Here is a 20,379-nt window from a genome sequence, read left to right on the forward strand (position 1 = left end):
GTACAGTAAATTAGTAGATCAAATAGTTCATCTGGGATAATATCGCGGCTATATAGATCTCTATTAAAATTAGTGCTAAGCAAACACCCAACTCATAGTAAAGAGAGATGGGAGGCAGAGATTGGCCCAACAGAAGAAGGTCAAAGGATAGAGATATTGGAAAGGGTAACTCAACTCTCTCTTAGTGAAGCGCATAAACATTCTCAACTTTATCTAATACATGAGGTATATAGAACACCAGAGTTTAAGATTGGTGCCAGAGCAGACGCATGCTGTCCTAGGTGTGGGGTGGAGCTGGCTACTCTACTTCTTATGATGTGGTCATGTCCTAAACTGGAGGGATACTGGAGGAAAGTACTAGGATTAATTAGATGAGTGTTTAAGGTGGTATTGAAAACTACTCCCTTAGTTTGTGCGCTAGGGTATGTGGAAGATCTACAGACAAATGAACCAGGTAAAGTAGCCATAGCACGAATGCTGTAATTAACAGGTAAACTAATAGCGCAACACTGGTTGGATACCGAGAGCCAGGGCTGGCGTCAGCACCCGGCGTACCCGGGCAAATGCCGGGGCCCTGGTGAGACGGGGGGCCCACTCACCCTGTATGGAACACCTACAGCGCGCCGCAGCCCCATATTCATTTTCCCCTGCATCCCCTGCTCCCGCCCTCCCCCATCACTTCCTTGTTGTATGGAGGACGGGGTGGGGAGAGGGCTATTGTGTGCGTCCCTATTATGCGCTTTGCCACTGATAGGAGCTGGAAGCGGAACCTTTCGGCTGTTGCACTGCTGTGCGGGGAAGAGTTAGTAGTGCGGACATCGCGGGAGTATGCCCTAGTGCTGCACAAGGCTGGATGGCATGGCGGACTGTTCCCATCCGGTCTGCATCTAAAGCCTCGAATATGCACAGCTGTGCGACAGTGTTCACACCAAGGTTCCGCTGCGGGTTAGTGCTGCTCCGCGGTTACCAGGGCCGTGATGAGGATGGACAGAAGCGGTGATATCAATGACTCCGGGGAGCGACGATCAGGTACTAGTGACACGGGCAGAGAGGCGGCGGCATCCTGAGGCTCAGCTGTATCACAGTGACTGTGGTGAGCGGCTGCAGGGGGAGTAGTATGTCCTCATCCTGGGCTCGCCACTGGGGACACGGACCTGGGGGGCACTGGCCACCAAGTGACACTGGCGCCTGGGCTGCTGATTCCACACTGTAGACCAGTGGTGGCTTCTACTTGCAAGTCAGTGCCAGATGTTTCCAGCTGTGTCCGGGTCACTATAGTGCGGTACATTATATGTATGCAGCAGCAGTGTATCCAGGAGCTGCGGCCCTCAGGCAAAGACCAACCCTTCAATATAAAAGACGAAAAATGGAGGCAGCACGCCGGCTGATAGAGGTGAAAAAAGCGCTATTTAATAGCCCATAATGGCGACGTTTTGGCTCGTAGTGTGAGCCTTTCACTAGCGACAATCATACATTATGCCCATCAGTTTATATACTATACAAGATATAAGGAATATCACTGTATACAAGACGTTAATAAGATGTCTAATCGTGCACAATCATGATTATATAAAGTGCGTACAGTGCAATTAGCATCCAGACATGGGATTCATACTAGATAATTGTTAGTTTACAAATGTCTCATTTCCATCCAATGGCCCCAACCTGTCTTTCAAAAAACCGCGTCGTTATCGGCATCCTACGGTGTCATGCGCAGGTCTAAAGCCCAACCAGATTATCGATTCACCGCGCAACGAGGACGCAATCGCCATCTAGAGTGGAACATAAATCCAAAAAATTGGAAAATATCACTCAACTTTCTATCATATTTAAACCACATAAGTCACAAAATGTAAAGCTGAACCTAATATAGGAAATATTGTAGAAGGATATTCCAAGCCTGTCTCCTATATTGGATTGTACTATCAAAAGATAGCCTCACTCTATTATGTCACAAGCCTCACATATAATAAGTCCATTAAAGGTTTCAATCAACAAATACACAAAAAAATGAAAAATGACTCAGTAAAAATTATATTAAAGAAAAAAATATATATTCATATATATTTTTTCACATTATCACGGACAGCAGTAATAAAGCCTCAATTGCTGACCCATTCACCATTGGTACAAAGATGCTCCTTTTGCAAAGTGAAAATTGTAAGGCACGATCGAATGAGTGTGTACAGTTACGTTGGATTTTTTCGAATTCCAGTATTTTACCTTTATAGATGTAAAGAATGTATATAGTTCAGTCTCTAGTTTGAACCTTTTGACATGGCTCTTTGGGCTAAATGAAAAGCCTTATTCAAAACAGACAAATCGCGATTAGAACAATTTTTTTATGATAAATTTACCACAAGATCTCCTGTACTTCTTTGTTGTCGCCTGTCTCAGGGGAAGTAACACATCTTTTCATTCTTTTCTCTCTAATCTTTGGTGATGTCTCCTTCCTCCTGTGTTCTGTTTCCTTCCTCCTGTGTACTGTTTCCTTCCTCCATATGAGGCTCATTATACTGTATGGAGCAATTTATGGGGCTCATTATTCTGTATGGAGCAATATATGGGGCCCATTATACTATATGGAGCAATATATGTGGCTCATTATTCTGTATGGAGCAATTTATGGGGCTCATTATTCTGTATGGAGAAATATATGAGGCCCATTATACTATATGGAGCAATATATGGGGCTCATTATTCTGTATGGAGGACTATGTGGTGCCCATAATACTATATGGAGCAATATATGGGGATCATTATTCTGTGTGGAGCAATATATGGGGCTCATTATACTGCATAGAGCATTATATGGGGCTCATTATTCTGTATGGAGCACTACGTGGTGCCAATAATACTGCATGGAGCAAATTATGGGGCTCATTATTATGTATGGAGCAATATATTGGGGTCATTATTCTGTATGGAGCATTATATGAGGTCCATTATTCTTCATGGAGCAATATATGGGGCTCATTATTCTGTATGGAGGACTATGTGGTGCCCATAATACTATATGGAGCAATATATGGGGATCATTATTCTGTGTGGAGCAATATATGGTGTTCATTACTCTGTATGGAGGACTATGTGGTGCCCATAATACTGTATAGAGCAATATATGGGGCTCATTATACTGTATAGAGCATTATATGGGGCTCATTATTCTGTATGGAGCACTACGTGGTGCCCATAATACTGTATGGAGCAAATTATGGGGCTCATTATTCTGTATGGAACAATATATTGGGGGTCATTATTCTGTATGGAGCATTATATGAGGTCAATTATTCTTCATGGAGCAATATATGGGGCTCATTATTCTGTATTGAGCAATATATGGGGCTCTTTATACTGCATGGAGCAATATATGGGGCTCATTATTATGTATGGAGCAATATATGGGGATAATTATTCTCCATGGAGCCATGTATGGGACTCATTATACTGTATGAAGCAATATATGGGGCTCATTATAGTATCTGGAGGACTATATGGGGCTCATTATAGTGTCTGGAGGACTATATGGGGCTCATTATTCCGTCTGGAGCAATATATGGGGCCCATTATACTGTTTGGAGAACTATATGGGGCTCATTATTCCGTATGGAGCAATATATGGGGCCCGTTATACTGTCTGGAGGACTATACTGTGCAGTTTTTGAGCTACAAATATCACTCATGTAATGTAAGAAGTGAATTATTTGGCATTGTACTAGCCCTATATTTCTCTGCTGTATCTGTGCATCATGAATCGTGGTATGTGTTAAAGGGGCCCTCTGAGACTCCTTCGCCCGGGGCCCATGAAAACCTGGAGCCGGCCCTGCCGAGAGCCCAACAAAAAAGGAATATATCAACAAAATAAACTGGTTTATAAGTTTGGAAAAAGGTGTGTACAAAAAATAAGAGGCAATATCAATAAATTTGAACAGCTTTGGGCTGCATGGATGGATGAACCAGGGCTCCCGTCGAGGGAATTTGTGAGATATAGATTGGGCTTGATTTAATAAAGAGGATTACGAGAGATATGATCCATGTTTATCCCATGAGCAATAATAATGATTGCAAAGCTAGAAACTGCAATAGGAGATATTTTATTTCTAGACATTACAGTGGTGATGACTGTGGGATTTTTTTTGTATTTTTTATTGTAGAATGGTAATTTTTTGTTTTTAATTTAATTTGGTCTTTCTCTTTCTTTGTCCCATTCCTCCTCTTTCCCAGATGTTCTTAATTTTCTGTGTCTACCCGAAGCGGGTAATATGTTTGTGTAAATATTGTTAAAAAAAAACTCTGTAAATCTGTTTAAAGTGGGCTCCACCTACTGGTGGCAACAGGCAGTCATAATGATAGTAACACAGCAAAGCAGTACAGTGCTAGTCTACTTTGCATCCTATAGTATTTTCTGCTCATCAGCCCTCTTTGCTTCTGAGTGTGTTTCCCTTGTGTATTACATACAGTGTAGGAAGCAGTTGTGCTCTTTCAGGAAAAAAAGAAAAAAACATTGCTTCCCTGTCTGCTTACTCTGCATTTTCTTGTTACAATTGATTAGGAGCTGAGTTGCAGTTCTTGGCAATGGCCAATAAACCGTGTACAGAGCTGTCCTGTTCTGCTCCATACACCATTTACATCTGGCTGGCGCCGAAGCGGATGCCCAGCACCCTCACCAATCTGATCTTGATGACCCCTATGCTAAGAATATAAGGCTGGGTTCACACGTAACGGAACTCTCGCAGAAATTACCGCGAGAATTCTGGAATTCCATTCCGCGGGAAAATCGTATTTTAAATTCCCGCGATTTTCCCTCGGAAAAACAAGCATTTTGCAAGCGTAATTAGCATGCAGAAATGCTAGCGTTTTCCAAGCAATCTGGAGCATCGCTTGGAGAACTGATTGACAGGTTGGTCACACTCGTCAAACATAGTGTTTGACGAGTGTGACCAACTTTTTACTATTGAGGCTGCCTATGCGGCATCAATAGTAAAAGATAGGATGTAAAAAATCATTTAAAAAAAAATATATATATTGTTATTCTCACCTTCCGACGTCCCGCACTGCCTTGCCGCCTCTCTCCACGCTCCCAGTCCCAGTAGTCCTTTGCGCAAATTACCGCGATGACGTCCGTTCTCGCGGGATCGCGAGGTCTCGTGGTCATTCGTGATGACGTCGCGCGAATGACCGCGAGACTTCGCGATCCCGCGAGAACGGACGTCATCACTCGCAAAGGATTACTGGGACCGGGAGCGTGGAGAGAGGCGGGAAGGCTGCGCGGGACGTCAGAAGGTGAGAATAACAATATTTTTTATTTTAAATTCTATTTACAGGGATATGGTAAAAATAATAGGTCTATTATAGGTCTATAATATCAAAGTAGTGGAAAACCCCTTTAAAGCCACTAATTTAACACTTTCATCTCCCTCGAGGACCAAGAATTCTATAAGTAACTCCATGCGCCTCCATGCGTCAGTGGATCGTATTGATTTTGTCATTGATCTGGCAACAATTACATGGCCACCTGTTGCAATATCAACAAGTAATCTTGGTTATAGGAATACTCACTGGTTAAGTTCAACATCCAAGATGAAGGAAGACCCAAATGCATCTATCTGGAAGCTGACTTGTGCAACGTGGGTGGACTGGAAGAGAGAAGAATATAACTGGAATTAATGATGGGAGGAAACTGTGCACAATCACTGTCAGTTCTTGGTATTTGTCGGTTTCATCATATTATTTTTGCTCAGTTCAATGTCCTGAATGGCCAAAATCTGGAACTATTATTAAAAGGGAATGTGTCATGTTAAAGGGGTATTCTCAAGTTTAAAAATGATCGACTCTCTCATGGTAGTGCCGAAGAACAGCCGAGCGCAGCACTTAGTATCTACAGTACTCCCATTAAATGGCATCTGTCAGTAGGGAAAACCCTTCTAAGTCATGTATATGGGCAAGTAGATCATAGAAAGCTGAATAAAATTGATATCTGTAATCCAATGTCTTATTAATAAAAATGTGGATTTTTCAGACATATGTAAATAAGCTGTTAAGATCTATGGGCTAGACATAGAGCTTCCCTAGAATCTGCCTCCAGAACTTATTTTAAATGGAAGGCGGCATTACCATTGTGAGACTTGTAGATCAGGAGGTCAGACTGTCAGTCATTACATGTCTCACACTGGTAAAGCCATCTTCCATATAAAAATAGGCTCTGGAGGTAGATTTTCAGGGAGATCTATGTCCGGTCTATAGATCTTAACAGCTAATTTACACATTAAGAAAAATGTGGATTTCTCTGTAATAAGACATCGGATCGGAGATCTCAAGGTATAATTTTATTCAACGCTCTATGACCTGCGTGGCCATAGATGGCTTAGGAGGGTGGATCCTACTGACAGATTTCTTCTAAGAATGAATGGCATAACAGCGGGCAAAATAGACCGCCACTTGATTCACACAAGTCCCAGTTCTCGGGATCAGTGGGGGGCCCAGCAGTTGTACCCCCAGGGATTTGGAAGTTTTCGCTTATCCTATTGATAGAGGATAACTCTCTAAACTTGAGAATTCTTCTTTAAAGGGAATCTGTCAGCAGGATTGTGCATAGTAACCTGCACACAGTGTCAGGTCTATGCTGTTATACTGATTAAAACGATACCTTTATTGATGAAATCCGTCTTGTGCTTCTTTTTTAATCCTTATTTTCAGTTTTTAGTTAATGATATGCTCGTGTCCTAGGGCGGGGTTGGGGAATGTGATGCTCTGATTATATATTCTTAGTGCAGACTGCTGACAGATCACTGATCCCTCAGTGACCTGCCCCCTAGTTTGCATAATGAATATAATAATATGCTTATTTGAAAACAACCATGTCACTTCATGAAAATGACAGCGCCTCCATTATTAATCAGCTTAATGTCACCTTCCAATAGCAAGGTGACATTAACCCATTAATATTAACCCATTAACCAGGGTCCTCTCTCCTCCTGTACCAGTTATGACTTTTATTGTTTAACATTATTGTACTTGTTTTTACTATGTATACCCCCCTTACATGTAAAGCGCCATGGAATAAATGGTGCTATAACAATAAATAATAATAATAATAATAACAACCACCGCTACAGGGCAATGGGAATAGAGAGGCTAAGTGCCAGAAAAAGTGCATCTTATAGATGCGCCTTTTCTGGGGTGTCTGGGGGCAGATCTTTGTAGTCGGGGGGGCAAAGACAATGGTCCCTCTCAAGGCTATTAATATCTGCCCTCACTCACTGGCTTTCCCTCTCTGGTTGCGATTTTACCGCAGAAGCCCACACAATTTTTTTCAATGAATTAACCCCTTATTCTAACACCTACATGTCCAAAATTTTACACACAAACCCTAATCTAATTATTAGTCAAAGACATATAAAAATATAAAAAACTAAATTAAATAAAATGGTTTACTGTATGTAAACCATGTCTCATATCCTGTCGGCTTTTGCAATTATTTTACAAAAGCCGACAAATAATTAACGGCTATTCTGCTATCTATATCTCTCTCAAAAAAAAAAAAGATAAAAAAATAATATATATATACAGTGGGGCAAAAAAGTATTTAGTCAGTCAGCAATAGTGCAAGTTCCACCACTTAAAAAGATGAGAGGCGTCTGTAATTTACATCATAGGTAGACCTCAACTATGGGAGACAAACTGAGAAAAAAAAATCCAGAAAATCACATTGTCTGTTTTTTTTTCATTTTATTTGCATATTATGGTGGAAAATAAGTATTTGGTCAGAAACAAGCAATCAAGATTTCTGGCTCTCACAGACCTGTAACTTCTTCTTTAAGAGTCTCCTCTTTCCTCCACTCATTACCTGTAGTAATGGCACCTGTTTAAACTTGTTATCAGTATAAAAAGACACCTGTGCACACCCTCAAACAGTCTGACTCCAAACTCCACTATGGTGAAGACCAAAGAGCTGTCAAAGGACACCAGAAACAAAATTGTAGCCCTGCACCAGGCTGGGAAGACTGAATCTGCAATAGCCAACCAGCTTGGAGTGAAGAAATCAACTGTGGGAGCAATAATTAGAAAATGGAAGACATACAAGACCACTGATAATCTCCCTCGATCTGGTGCTCCACGCAAAATCCCACCCCGTGGGGTCAGAATGATCACAAGAACGGTGAGCAAAAATCCCAGAACCACGCAGGGGGACCTAGTGAATGAACTGCAGAGAGCTGGGACCAATGTAACAAGGCCTACCATAAGTAACACACTACGCCACCATGGACTCAGATCCTGCAGTGCCAGACGTGTCCCACTGCTTAAGCCTGTACATGTCCGGGCCCGTCTGAAGTTTGCTAGAGAGCATTTGGATGATCCAGAGGAGTTTTGGGAGAATGTCCTATGGTCTGATGAAACCAAACTGGAACTGTTTGGTAGAAACACAACTTGTCGTGTTTAGAGGAAAAAGAATACTGAGTTGCATCCATCAAACACCATACCTACTGTAAAGCATGGTGGTGGAAACATCATGCTTTGGGGCTGTTTCTCTGCAAAGGGGCCAGGACGACTGATCCGGGTACATGAAAGAATGAATGGGGCCATGTATCGTGAGATTTTGAGTGCAAACCTCCTTCCATCAGCAAGGGCATTGATGATGAAACGTGGCTGGGTCTTTCAACATGACAATGATCCAAAGCACATCGCCAGGGCAACGAAGGAGTGGCTTCGTAAGAAGCATTTCAAGGTCCTGGAGTGGCCTAGCCAGTCTCCAGATCTCAACCCTATAGAAAACCTTTGGAGGGAGTTGAAAGTCCGTGTTGCCAAGCGAAAAGCCAAAAACATCACTGCTCTAGAGGAGATCTGCATGGAGGAATGGGCCAACATACCAACAACAGTGTGTGGCAACCTTGTGAAGACTTACAGAAAACGTTTGACCTCTGTCATTGCCAACAAAGGATATATCACAAAGTATTGAGATGAAATTTTGTTTCTGACCAAATACTTATTTTCCACCATAATATGCAAATAAAATGAAAAAAAAACAGACAATGTGATTTTCTGGATTTCTTTTTCTCAGTTTGTCTCCCATAGTTGAGGTCTACCTATGATGTAAATTACAGACGCCTCTCATCTTTTTAAGTGGTGGAACTTGCACTATTGCTGACTGACTAAATACTTTTTTGCCCCACTGTGTGTATATATATATATATATATATATATATATATATATATATACCCACCCACACACACACACACACACACACACATACACCTATTCTACGTGTATTTATCTATTCTATCCTATTCTATTCTTTACCGTATGCGGCATCTGCCAGGTTTTACTATATCTATCTACTGTATATATCTATATATGTACAGTACAGACCAAAAGTTTGGACACACCTTCTCATTCAAAGAGTTTTCTTTATTTTCATGACTATGAAAATTGTAGATTCACTCTGAAGGCATCAAAACTATGAATTAAAACATGTGGAATTATATAATTAACAAAAAAGTGTGAAACAACTGAAAATATGTCTTATATTCTAGGTTTTTCAAAGTAGCCACCTTTTGCTTTGATTACTGCTTTGCACACTCTTGGCATTCTCTTGATGAGCTTCAAGAGGTAGTCACCGGAAATGGTTTTCACTTCACAGGTGTGCCCTGTCAGGTTTAATAAGTGGGATTTCTTGCCTTATAAATGGGGTTGGGACCATCAGTTGTGTTGTGCAGAAGTCTGGTGGATACACAGCTGATAGTCCTACTGAATAGACTGTTAGAATTTGTATTATGGCAAGAAAAAAGCAGCTAAGTAAAGGAAAACGAGTGGCCATCATTACTTTAAGGAATGAAGGTCAGTCAATCCGAAAAATTGGGAAAACATTGAAAGTGTCCCCAAGTGCAGTGGCAAAAACCATCAAGCGCTACAAAGAAACTGGCTCACATGAGGACCGCCCCAGGAAAGGAAGACCAAGAGTCACCTCTGCTGCGGAGGATAAGTTAATCCGAGTCACCAGCCTCAGAAATCACAGGTTAACAGCAGCTCAGATTAGAGACCAGGTCAATGCCACACAGAGTTCTAGCAGCAGACACATCTCTACAACAGCTGTTAAGAGGAGACTTTGTGCAGCAGGCCTTCATGGTAAAATAGCTGCTAGGAAACCACTGCTAAGGACAGGCAACAAGCAGAAGAGACTTGTTTGGGCTAAAGAACACAAGGAATGGACATTAGACCAGTGGAAATCTGTGCTTTGGTCTGATGAGTCCAAAATTGAGATCTTTGGTTCCAACCACCATGTCTTTATGCGATGCAGAAAAGGTGAACGGATGGACTCTACATGCCTGAAGCATGGAGGAGGTGTGATGGTGTGGGGGTGCTTTCCTGGTGACACTGTTGGGGCTTTATTCAAAATTGAAGGCATACTGAACCAGCATGGCTGCCACAGCATCTTGCAGCGGCATGCTATTCCATCCGGTTTGCGTTTAGTTGGACCATCATTTATTTTTCAACAGGACAATGGCCTCAAACACACCTCCAGGCTGTGTAAGGGCTATTTGACCAAGAAGGAGAGTGATGGGGTGCTACACCAGATGACCTGGCCTCCACAGTCACCAGACCTGAATCCAATCGAGATGGTTTGGAGTGAGCTGGACGGCAGAGTGAAGGCAAAAGGGCCAACAAGTGCTAAGCATCTCTGGGAACTCCTTCAAGACTGTTGGAAGACCTTTTCTGGTGACTACCACTTGAAGCTCATCAAGAGAATGCCAAGAGTGTGCAAAGAAGTAATCAAAGCAAAAGGTGGCTACTTTGAAGAACCTAGAATATAAGACATATTTTCAGTTGTTTCACACTTTTTTGTTAATTATATAATTCCATGTGTTAATTCATAGTTTTGATGCCTTCTGAGTGAATCTACAATTTTCATAGTCATGAAAAGAAAGAAAACTCTTTGAATGAGAAGGTGTGTCCAAACTTTTGGTCTGTACTGTACAAATATATATACTGTATATGTGTGTGTGTTTTGAAGATTCTTTTGTTTTAAAACGATGTGTACAGTTTTTTTTTTTACAGTGCTATTTTAAAATGAGTTTTTACATGGAGAGAACTGCTCTATGTAAAACGTCATGTTAAAATCGCATTGCATACACATGTCATACGGAAAAATCGCACAGAAATCGCATTACACTCGCTTGACACTCGAATTTTTGATCCTGAAATCGAACCTTTTTTTAATCGTAAATGGGGATGAGCCCTTAGAGGTTATTCCGCTGCCTCTCATTTCAACATTGGGAAGGAAGCGACACTAATGACGTTTGCAGGTACCTACCGGGGTCCATGAATGATCAGCAGGTATTGTGCACCTGCCCTATCCTAATGAGGCATGGCACCGCCAGAAGTATCAAACAGCAACGTACTCACCTCTCATTCAGAACACATGCACGCTCAGCTGAACAGAGCATGCACGTATATGTGGAGTCAGGAGATAGCTATATACGGTATACTACTTACATACATATATTTTCTCATATAACGTATTCATAAGAATTACAATTGGCGCACTCTAGATTATTGCGCAGTTTCATGACAACCAGGGATCAGACCTATATTTACATCACACTAATCTACTATGGATTATGGCAGAAATGTGAATGCTCACAATATACTGAATTTCTTCCCTTTATAAAACGATGTGTGGGGCTTTACACATTTTGCTTACACATGCACTGCAATCTTCGAAAGCATAAATACATTCATTATTTATTGGGAAACTGCGGAGTGTCGCCGGGACCCCAGCGGCAGCTGGTTTTCAGCAGTAATGTCATTTCGAGGTTGTTCCCGGCCTGTAAACTTGTCCCCTGAGGATAAATATGTCATATATATTGTAGGAATCAGGGATTGCACTGGAATTCCTGCGAGGCTGGGTGACAACACACATTATACGTCGAATATGGCACATCGGGCCTAGTTTATATAAGCTGAACGAAAATATGTTTTTGCTGCCAATGGCAACCAATCACAGCCCAGCTTTCATTTTTATACCAGCTCTGGCAAAAATGAACGCTGCACTGTGATTGGTTGCTATGGGCAACAAAGACATTCTTTTCCTTAAAACTGTTTTTTATAAAATCAGACCCTGTATATAAGTTTGTCACCATGAAATTTTTTTTTTGACAATTTTCTCTAAATTATCTACAGTAGTTTTCACATAAAATTCTAGAGGAACGCTTCCAATTGTACATCCAGATCCGCGGCACCAGATCGCTGATGCTGAACATTGCCATAGGCCGGGATCACACATGCGAGAACCTCGGACGAGTCTCACACGTCAACACCCGGCACTGCCGCCGGCACTCGGGAGCAGAGCATGCGCCTGCATGTATTTCTATGCAGCCGCACGCTCCTGAGTGCCGGCGGCAGTGCCGGGTATTAAGATGCGAGACTTGTCTGAGTTTCTCGCATGTGTGATCCCGGCCTTATAGCAGATCAAGGCCTCACTAACTTACCGAGCCCTCTGTCACCAATACTATGTCCACCAATTATGTTTAGGGTCCGAAATTCTGGTCTGATTCATTTTATCTACATAAAGGACCTCCGCTTTACCAATAAAATAAATTATATATTTGTCACCACTAAGGGACGCTAACAATATTTAAAGCGAATCTGTCGACAGGACAAGAGTGTCCAGTTTTTGCGCTTATTTTATTACTGCTGATCCCCCGAGTATGCAGTTTTTTTTAGTTTTTTTTCAACCCCTTCCCAACGTGGCCAATTTTCCTTTTTGTGTTTTCGTTATTTCCTCCCCTTCTTCTCAGAGCCATAAATTATTTATGTTTCTATCCACATGGACATAAGAGGGATTGTTTTTTGCAGGACAAGTTGTACTTTTGAATGACACCATTCATTTTTACTGTATAATGTACTGAAAAATGTGGGAAAAATAATCCATATCCGGTGAAATTGTTTAAAAAAACCCAATTATGACTTTTTTGGAACTGTTTTTATGGTATACATCTTGTGATAAGAATGACCTCGCAGTATGAATCTGCTCATCAGTATGGTTACATGGTTACAGCGATACCAAACATGTCAAGTTTTTTTTATAATTATTTTAGCGGTGAGAAAAAAAAAATCTGAAGTGTGAGAAAAAAAAGTTTCTTTTATTTTTAGGTTTTGTCAACATTTTCCAAGACCCAAAACCTTTTCATTTTTTGGTCGATGGAGCTGTGTTATGGCTTATTTTTTGCGGGGCGAGACAAGGTTTTTATTGATACCATTTTTGGACAGACATTTTGATCACTTTTTAGAGCATTTTTTGTTGTATTGCAGTGACAAAAAAACCCCATAATTTTGGTGTTCTTGAATTGTTTCCGTTTGTGGCGTTTATTAATCGGGTTAATTGCTTTTATATTTTGATACATTGGATGGACTTTTTCGAATGCATCAATACCACATATGAGTAATTTTATTAACACCGAGGTTTTCAACAGATCCCCAACTGTCACAGCAACCCATCAGCGACCCGGGATCACGTCATGGTCACGCCGACGGGTGAACGTAATGACACCCCCCACCAGTGTGTTGTTAATGTCACTTCCAGAGTTCAACAGCGGCATTTAACATGTAAGCAATCAAGGGCGGTCTTTCGCGCTACCTGCGATTGTTAGGCTTCATACTCACTTGCGAGAGACTTGCACGATTCTTGTGCAAATCTCTCGCATGAAAACCTGGCACTACCTCCGGCACTCTGACCGGAGTGTGCGGCTACATGTATTTCTTTGCAGCCGCACGTGTGGCGCCCCTGAGGGTTCAGTTGCCACAGAGGTACTGCACCTTCTTCTGAGGTGTGGTACCCCACTATCCAGGTAAGGTGGAAACACCTGACTCCAACATTCACATCCCACACGCACACCAGTAGTGTAGCAGAGCAACCTTTGTGGCTCCCTGCTTGGAACACGAAGAGTGCTAGGAGGTGGGTGGAGCTTAGACTGCACAAGAGAGCGGGAGAATATTAGGAAAGGGTCAGTTGGTGAGAGAAGATCCCCAGAGAGGGATGGAGTGAAAGGAAGTGCTGTAGCAGACTTCAGTGACCTGGAGCTGCTGGCACAGGAAATAGCAATAGAAAGCCTAATTCTTCAGAAGCAAGAAAGATTAGTACGGAACGTAAGGAGAAGAGAATCCGGTCTCCGAGGTTGTATGGAAACTGATGTTCCTGCAGCAGAAACCGGAGGAATAGAAGTTGTCACCACTTTATTCCCATTTAAGACTCGGGGCACAATAGCAACGTGGGTGAGCCGGGACCTGAGAGTAGGAAGTCCCCGAAGTGGGCTACAGCTATCTGCCATACGAGTGGAGTTCCAAGTAACAGCTAGAAGGAGGAACTTTAGTTTAATACACAACTACAAGTACTTCAGTGTAAGCGATAGTGAGGAGACGTTCAGAGAAGGCACATGTTGGAGGAGTGCTGGAAAGGTGTACTTTACCTTGCCTGGGAGTTGGCTGAGCCCATGACCTGGAGGACACGGCACTGAAGCGGGCACCTGTATGCGCAACAGACTGTCTCTGGTTTTCAGGACTTAGCTAGCATTTCTGTTTTTGCCTCCTACGGTGACTCAATCATAACAAGACTGTGAGTAAAGTCTTGGAACTACAAGCCCTTGTGTCCTCCACTTATTCCTGCGCCTTGCACCTGGCTCTGCTACATCTACTTCACACTATCTCCCCATTTACCAACCTCATCTACCCTGCCCTGGGACTACAGCCCCACCTGTGGGGAGCTTCAACATCATTGCTGCACCACACCATCTGTCCCAGAGAAGCAACCCTGCAGCCCTGGTCAAACTGACCAGAAACCACAGGTGGCGTCACGAATCATCTCAAAAACTTTATCCCCATCACTCTACCCCTTTTACATTGACTGCCTGAGGCATTGGACCGGGTCACTGCCACTGTGACATCTCCCATTGAAATCAACGGGCCCGGCACCGAGTACCCCACGGGCTCTGGGGGCGAGTCAATTTTGGCGTCACGAACAGGATGGTACCACCGGGTCCTGTGTGCTGAAGATTTATTGGACTTAAAATTGCTAAAAATGTGCAAAATATCTAAAATGATAGACTGTAAAATGGACTCTCAAAATGGCCGCCGACGCAGTGAAGAAGGGCGTGACAACATGGGTGGCTGTTATGAACGGGTCACCGAGGAGAAAAAACAAAGCAAGCTAAGTCACAGAAAACCAGAGAGGTTGGTAACTATGCAGATTGCAGATCCCTGATCCTGACCACACAACTAGCAGCAGCCGTGGAGCGTACCTACGATGGTCCTAGACGCTTCGTCACAGCCGGAGGACTAAATAAGCCTGAAGCAAGAAAAGGGGAAAACTAACTGCTCCAGAGCAGACCCTAAAGGAAAGACAGCCCCCACACATGTATTGACGGTGAAACAAGATGAAAGCAAAAACACAGGCAGGAAAATAGGCTGAGCAAACGATGGGGCCCAAACTAACTAAAAAGGATAGGAAAGGAAAGACACTGTCTGCAATCTGCAAAAAACCCTACAAAAATAAAGTCCAACACTTCTGATAGCAAAATTAACCCTGAAGTCACTAGACTTCTCCCACTATATCAGCACTCTGAAATATTCTGAGACAGAGCAAAAAAAGGCCAATCTAATAAGGGACAAAAAGCAAATTGGCAAATACAGATAAATAAGAGTGGAAATTTAGCGCAGCCCCAGCCGGGGCTGGCTGACCACACAAAAAACTGAATAGACCAACAAAATCAAGTGTGAACATTAGCAGAAAAACTTAGCTTTAGATGACTGGAAGAGAGCTGAAAACCAAGACCTGACAAGCCAGAAGGAATCACCAGCACCAGAATAGGGCGTCGGCTGTCTTAAATCCAGTCTGAGATTCCTGAGGTCCAATCGTCATCCTCATTATCAGGTGGCAGATCTCTACTGATTAATCAGCCTCACTACCTCCTGTTACCACCAGAGGGAGCCTGGAAGGAGAACTCACAACAGGTGGCCCAAAGAAAAGAGCGTGAACTGTCCTGGGCCTCCCCTGCCTGAACTTCTATGCTACAGCGACATGGCCCACCCCCAGAGGGGTTCGTATACTGGCTTGGTATGGAGGAAGAGGGCAGAGGCGCCGCCCCAGGAAGGAGAAGCAAAGCCCTGTGGCTGGAAAGGAGCCCAAGGAGAAGCCAGGACGCCATGATGGAAGAAGGACGGAGGCCTGAAGAGCACAAGGAAGAGGAGCTTGCCTTCCACGACGCACTAGTTGAAGGTTCCGGCCCTGCTTCCGTGATGGAACGTCAGCAGTTAGAAGCAGAGATCGAGATGCTGAACCGCAGTCTGAGGCTGAAGCAGGAGATTCTGCGGGCTTTGGATCAGCAGCGCGCCCAGGAGGGGCCTGCAGAAATGGTACCTCCACCACCGTTACCTGCCGCCGCTGCACCAGTTCCACACCAGGCAGCACTTGTGAAACCTGTGGCCGCTGCGATGCCATCGGCAGCGCCCGCCAGCACCTCCACGCTGATACCGCCACTGGACGCTGGCTGCCAGGAGGAGTTACCAGAGGATCCGGGAGCTGAATGTGAGGCAGAGACTGTGTTTTTGGCTGGACCTGGCGTGGCCGCGCAGGTCCCACCGGAGGCCTCAGCCGTTCCTGAACCAGCTCCAGCAACCACCGCTGCCACCGATTGCCAGCTAGCACCTGCACCAGAGCCGAGACATCACCGGGAAACGTCAGGTATGACCACCGCCCCTGCAACCAGGCTGACCCCTGAGTTCCCGTCTACCTCGTGCGACAGGCCGGTACTCCTCATGGAACAAATGGAGGAGTTGTGTTCTCAATTCCAAGACGCTAAGTTGACCGCAATGGAGAAGTGGGAAACGTCCTTGCTGAAAAGAGTGAGGTTAGTTGAGTCGCGTCCCATCCGACAACCCCTGATCTCCACGGAGGAGAAAGCTGATAACAAGATGGCACCACTGGCAGGTGCGGCCGCAGTATCAACGGTCTGTTCGTTAACCCCTTCGGTACCGCCAGCTGTAATGTCGATACCTACTGCATTATCTACAACTACAGTTCAATGCAACCCTAAAGTGCAGGAACCAGCTACCCAACCCTTGGAAGTGGAACCTGAACTGTTGATGGGTGTTACCACGCATCACGGATTTCCCCTTCCAGAGATTCGTTATCCTTGCATTTCACCATGCAAACGACAAAACCCTGATGCTTAAGGCAATGCTAATCAAAGGGACTGAACTGAACTGTTACCCAGGAGGGTATGGGCACCGTTGTGCCATCATTTTCTGTGTTTCCCCAGTTCGCCCAGTTGGCACCAATTTTATTGAACTGAGCGATCATGAACTTGGAGTGATCCAAAAACTTTCTCTATATATAATTTGCGCCTCTTAAGGTGCTCTCTCTTGGTTTTACTTGAACCTCAACAAGGACTACCTCAGACCTGAAGTTCTGCTTCAGTACTCACAAGAATTACTGTTGTTTTACTGTGAAGTATTTTATATTGTGCCTTATAAAAATGTTGGTAGCAATGTTTAGCTATCTGATTAGGAGTGATTATCTTGCAGAATCTAGCTTAGGAACAATGTTTAATAAAAATGTGAAGTTTTGCATAAAAATTTGAATCCAGGTGATGAACTAGGAGTCAGCAGTTGTCACCATGCAGCACTTAGTAGCATAGATAGCATAGACAAAGTTATCATAGGTAATGTTAAAAGTAAAAAGTACCTCTCCTGTGAGAAGATGTTTTATTAGCAATATAAGTAATGTTTTCTGCAGGCAGTATTGTTAATTTAAAATTTTGTATGTTCCTTATGTAACATCTTTTGTTTCACTTGCAGCCCGCGGACGTGCTGTGTTTAACGGGGGGGTATGTGGCGCCCCTGAGGGTTCAGTCACCACAGAGGTACTGCACCTCCTCCTGAGGTGTGGTACCCCACTATCCAGGTGAGGTGGAGACACCTGACCACACTCCAACACTCACATCCCACATGCACACCAGTAGTGTAGCAGAGCAACCTTTGTGGCTCCCTGCTTGGAACACGAAGAGTGCTGGGAGGTGGGTGGAGCTTAGACTGCACAAGAGAGCAGGAGAATATTAGGAAAGGGTCAGTTGGTGAGAGAAGATCCCCAGAGAGGGATGGAGTGAAAGGAAGTGCTGCAGCAGACTTCAGTGACCTGGAGCTGCTGGCACAGGAAAGAGCAATATAAAGCCTGATTCTTCAGAAGCAAGAAAGATTAGTACGGAATGTAAGGAGAAGAGAACTAAGGACTAGGGTCAGAGCAGAGCCCTTCCTCAAGTTTGAAGCGCATGGCCGGAATCCGGTCTCCGAGGTTGTATGGAAACTGATGTTCCTGCAGCAGAAACCGGAGGAATAGAAGTTGTCACCACTTTATTCCCATTTAAGACTCGCGGCACAATAGCAACATGTGTGAGCCAGGACCTGAGAGTAGGAAGTCCCCGAAGCAGGCTACAGCTATCTGCCATACGAGTGGAGTTCCAAGTAACATCTAGAAGGAGGAACTTGAGTTTTTACTACAAGTACTTCAGATAGGCGCTAGTGTGGAGACGTTCAGAGAAGGCACATGTTGGAGGAGTGCTGGAAAGGTGTACTTTACCTTGCCTGGGAGTTGGCTGAGCCCCTGACCTGGAGGACACGGCACCGAAGCGGGCACCTGTATGCGCAACAGACTGTGAGTAAAGCCTTGGAACTACAAGCCCTTGTGTCCTCCACTTATTCCTGCGCCTTGCACCCGGCTCTGCTACATCTACTTCTTCACACTATCTCTCCATTTACCAACCTTATCTACCCTGCCCTGGGACTACAGCTCCACCTGTGGGGAGCTTCAACATCATTGCTGCACCACACCATCTATCCCAGAGAAGCAACTCTGCAGCGCTGGTCAAACTGACCAGAAACCACAGGTGGCATCACAAATCATCTCAATAACTTTATCCCCATCACTCTACCCCTTTTACATTGACCGCCTGAGGCCACGGACCGGGTCATTGCCACTGTGACATCTCCCATTGAAATCAACGGGCCCGGCATCAAGTACCCCACGGCCTCTGGGAGCGAGTCACACGCTGCGGTCCGAGTGCCAGCCGCAGTGCCAGGTTTTCATGCGAGAGACTCGCACGAGAATCGTGCGAGTCTCTCACAAGTGAGTATGAGCCCTTAGAGGGAGGTCCTGGCTGTAACACTCAGCCATGAGCTACAGCGTATTGAGCGAGTTCACCCCATGAGCCCGCTCCATACACCCGCTATCAACTTGAACGATATATGTACGGCGGATGTCGGTAAGGGGTAAAATGCCACCTTACAGTCCTGGAGATATGAACCTTTTAATTTAGTGTACATTTTTCCCCAAGGGGGCGGTAGTCATAGGATTTTCTGAGGGTGTGTCCGTAGACTGCTCTGCAGAATTGTCCCATAAACACTGTCCCCTTGTAAAGACCAAAAACTTAGCAGTATACAAAAAGGCTCTGGAACCGTATGGCAGATTGTAAAAAAGCACAAAATTTAATTTACTGCACATTTTTGACCTGTTGCAATGTTTCCCTTAATTGCATACAGTATTGAACTGAATCGGAGCTGCATAGATGAAATCCCCATAGTGGCGGCTGCTGGTAGTGGCGTCACAGTAAGCAATAAAAACGTACAGTGCTGGTTATAGCAGTTGTCCCGGACTTAGATATATATAGTATCCAATAGGTGGGGTCTGACACCTATCATTTAGCTGTTGTCACAAGTGTGTCACGTCCTCCTGGGAGATATGGGGTTAAGCGATCTTTAAGTACTGTGAATCAGGTCTACCATTTAGTCTGGGTGTTTTCTTCCTCATATTAAATGGACTTTGCTTACTTTGGTGCTGAAAAGGTTAACTACTCTTTGCATGCTGGTTATAGACATGCAGCTCCATCTCACAGCTGCATCTGTCCTGTTTGTTTTCTCACTCTATAAAACCTGGCCAGACCTTCTCATCCCTGCCTGTGAAAGTTTTGCTTCCTGACGTTAGTGTGCTGAAGTTGTAGTTCTTAGTTGCTGCTGGAGACAGATGTCTGCTGTTTTTGGGTGTATGCTCTCTTCATTATCCTTTTCACCTTTGGTTTGTACCTTCCTATCCGTCCCTATATTCCTCTCTACCCTTGGTGATTTTTTTTTTGTATGTCAGTTGCTTTTTGTTATCCCTGTATGTCTTACATGTATATACACTAACATTTCTGTCCCAGGCCTCCTGGTGGAGAGGCAGGGGACAGCTTATGACATTAACAGGAGCTTAGTAAGGTCGGAGACTCAGGTCTCTCTATCTTTAAGAGTACCCTTGGGACAGGGATAGTTAGGGTCCTAGTTCCAGGTACAGTTTGAGG

At 44.0% G+C, this 20,379-nt stretch overlaps 1 protein-coding gene across 7 annotated transcripts in view; it reads right to left on the reverse strand.

The window, feature by feature from the left end:
• Positions 1 to 20,379, reverse strand: part of ADAM22 (ADAM metallopeptidase domain 22) — a 290,157-nt gene that overhangs the window by 224,687 nt on the left and 45,091 nt on the right. For all 7 annotated transcript variants that reach the window (XM_073581902.1, XM_073581906.1, XM_073581904.1 and 4 more), the window contains exon 3: positions 5,560 to 5,636. In XM_073581902.1, coding sequence (XP_073438003.1) covers positions 5,560 to 5,636 — 77 coding nt within the window. The remainder of the gene's footprint in view (positions 1 to 5,559; positions 5,637 to 20,379) is intronic.

This window comes from Dendrobates tinctorius, unplaced genomic scaffold (genome assembly GCF_039654945.1).
Source record: "Dendrobates tinctorius isolate UK_male_01 unplaced genomic scaffold, ASM3965494v1 ptg000070l, whole genome shotgun sequence".
In the NCBI taxonomy this organism is placed as follows: Eukaryota; Metazoa; Chordata; class Amphibia; order Anura; family Dendrobatidae; genus Dendrobates; species Dendrobates tinctorius.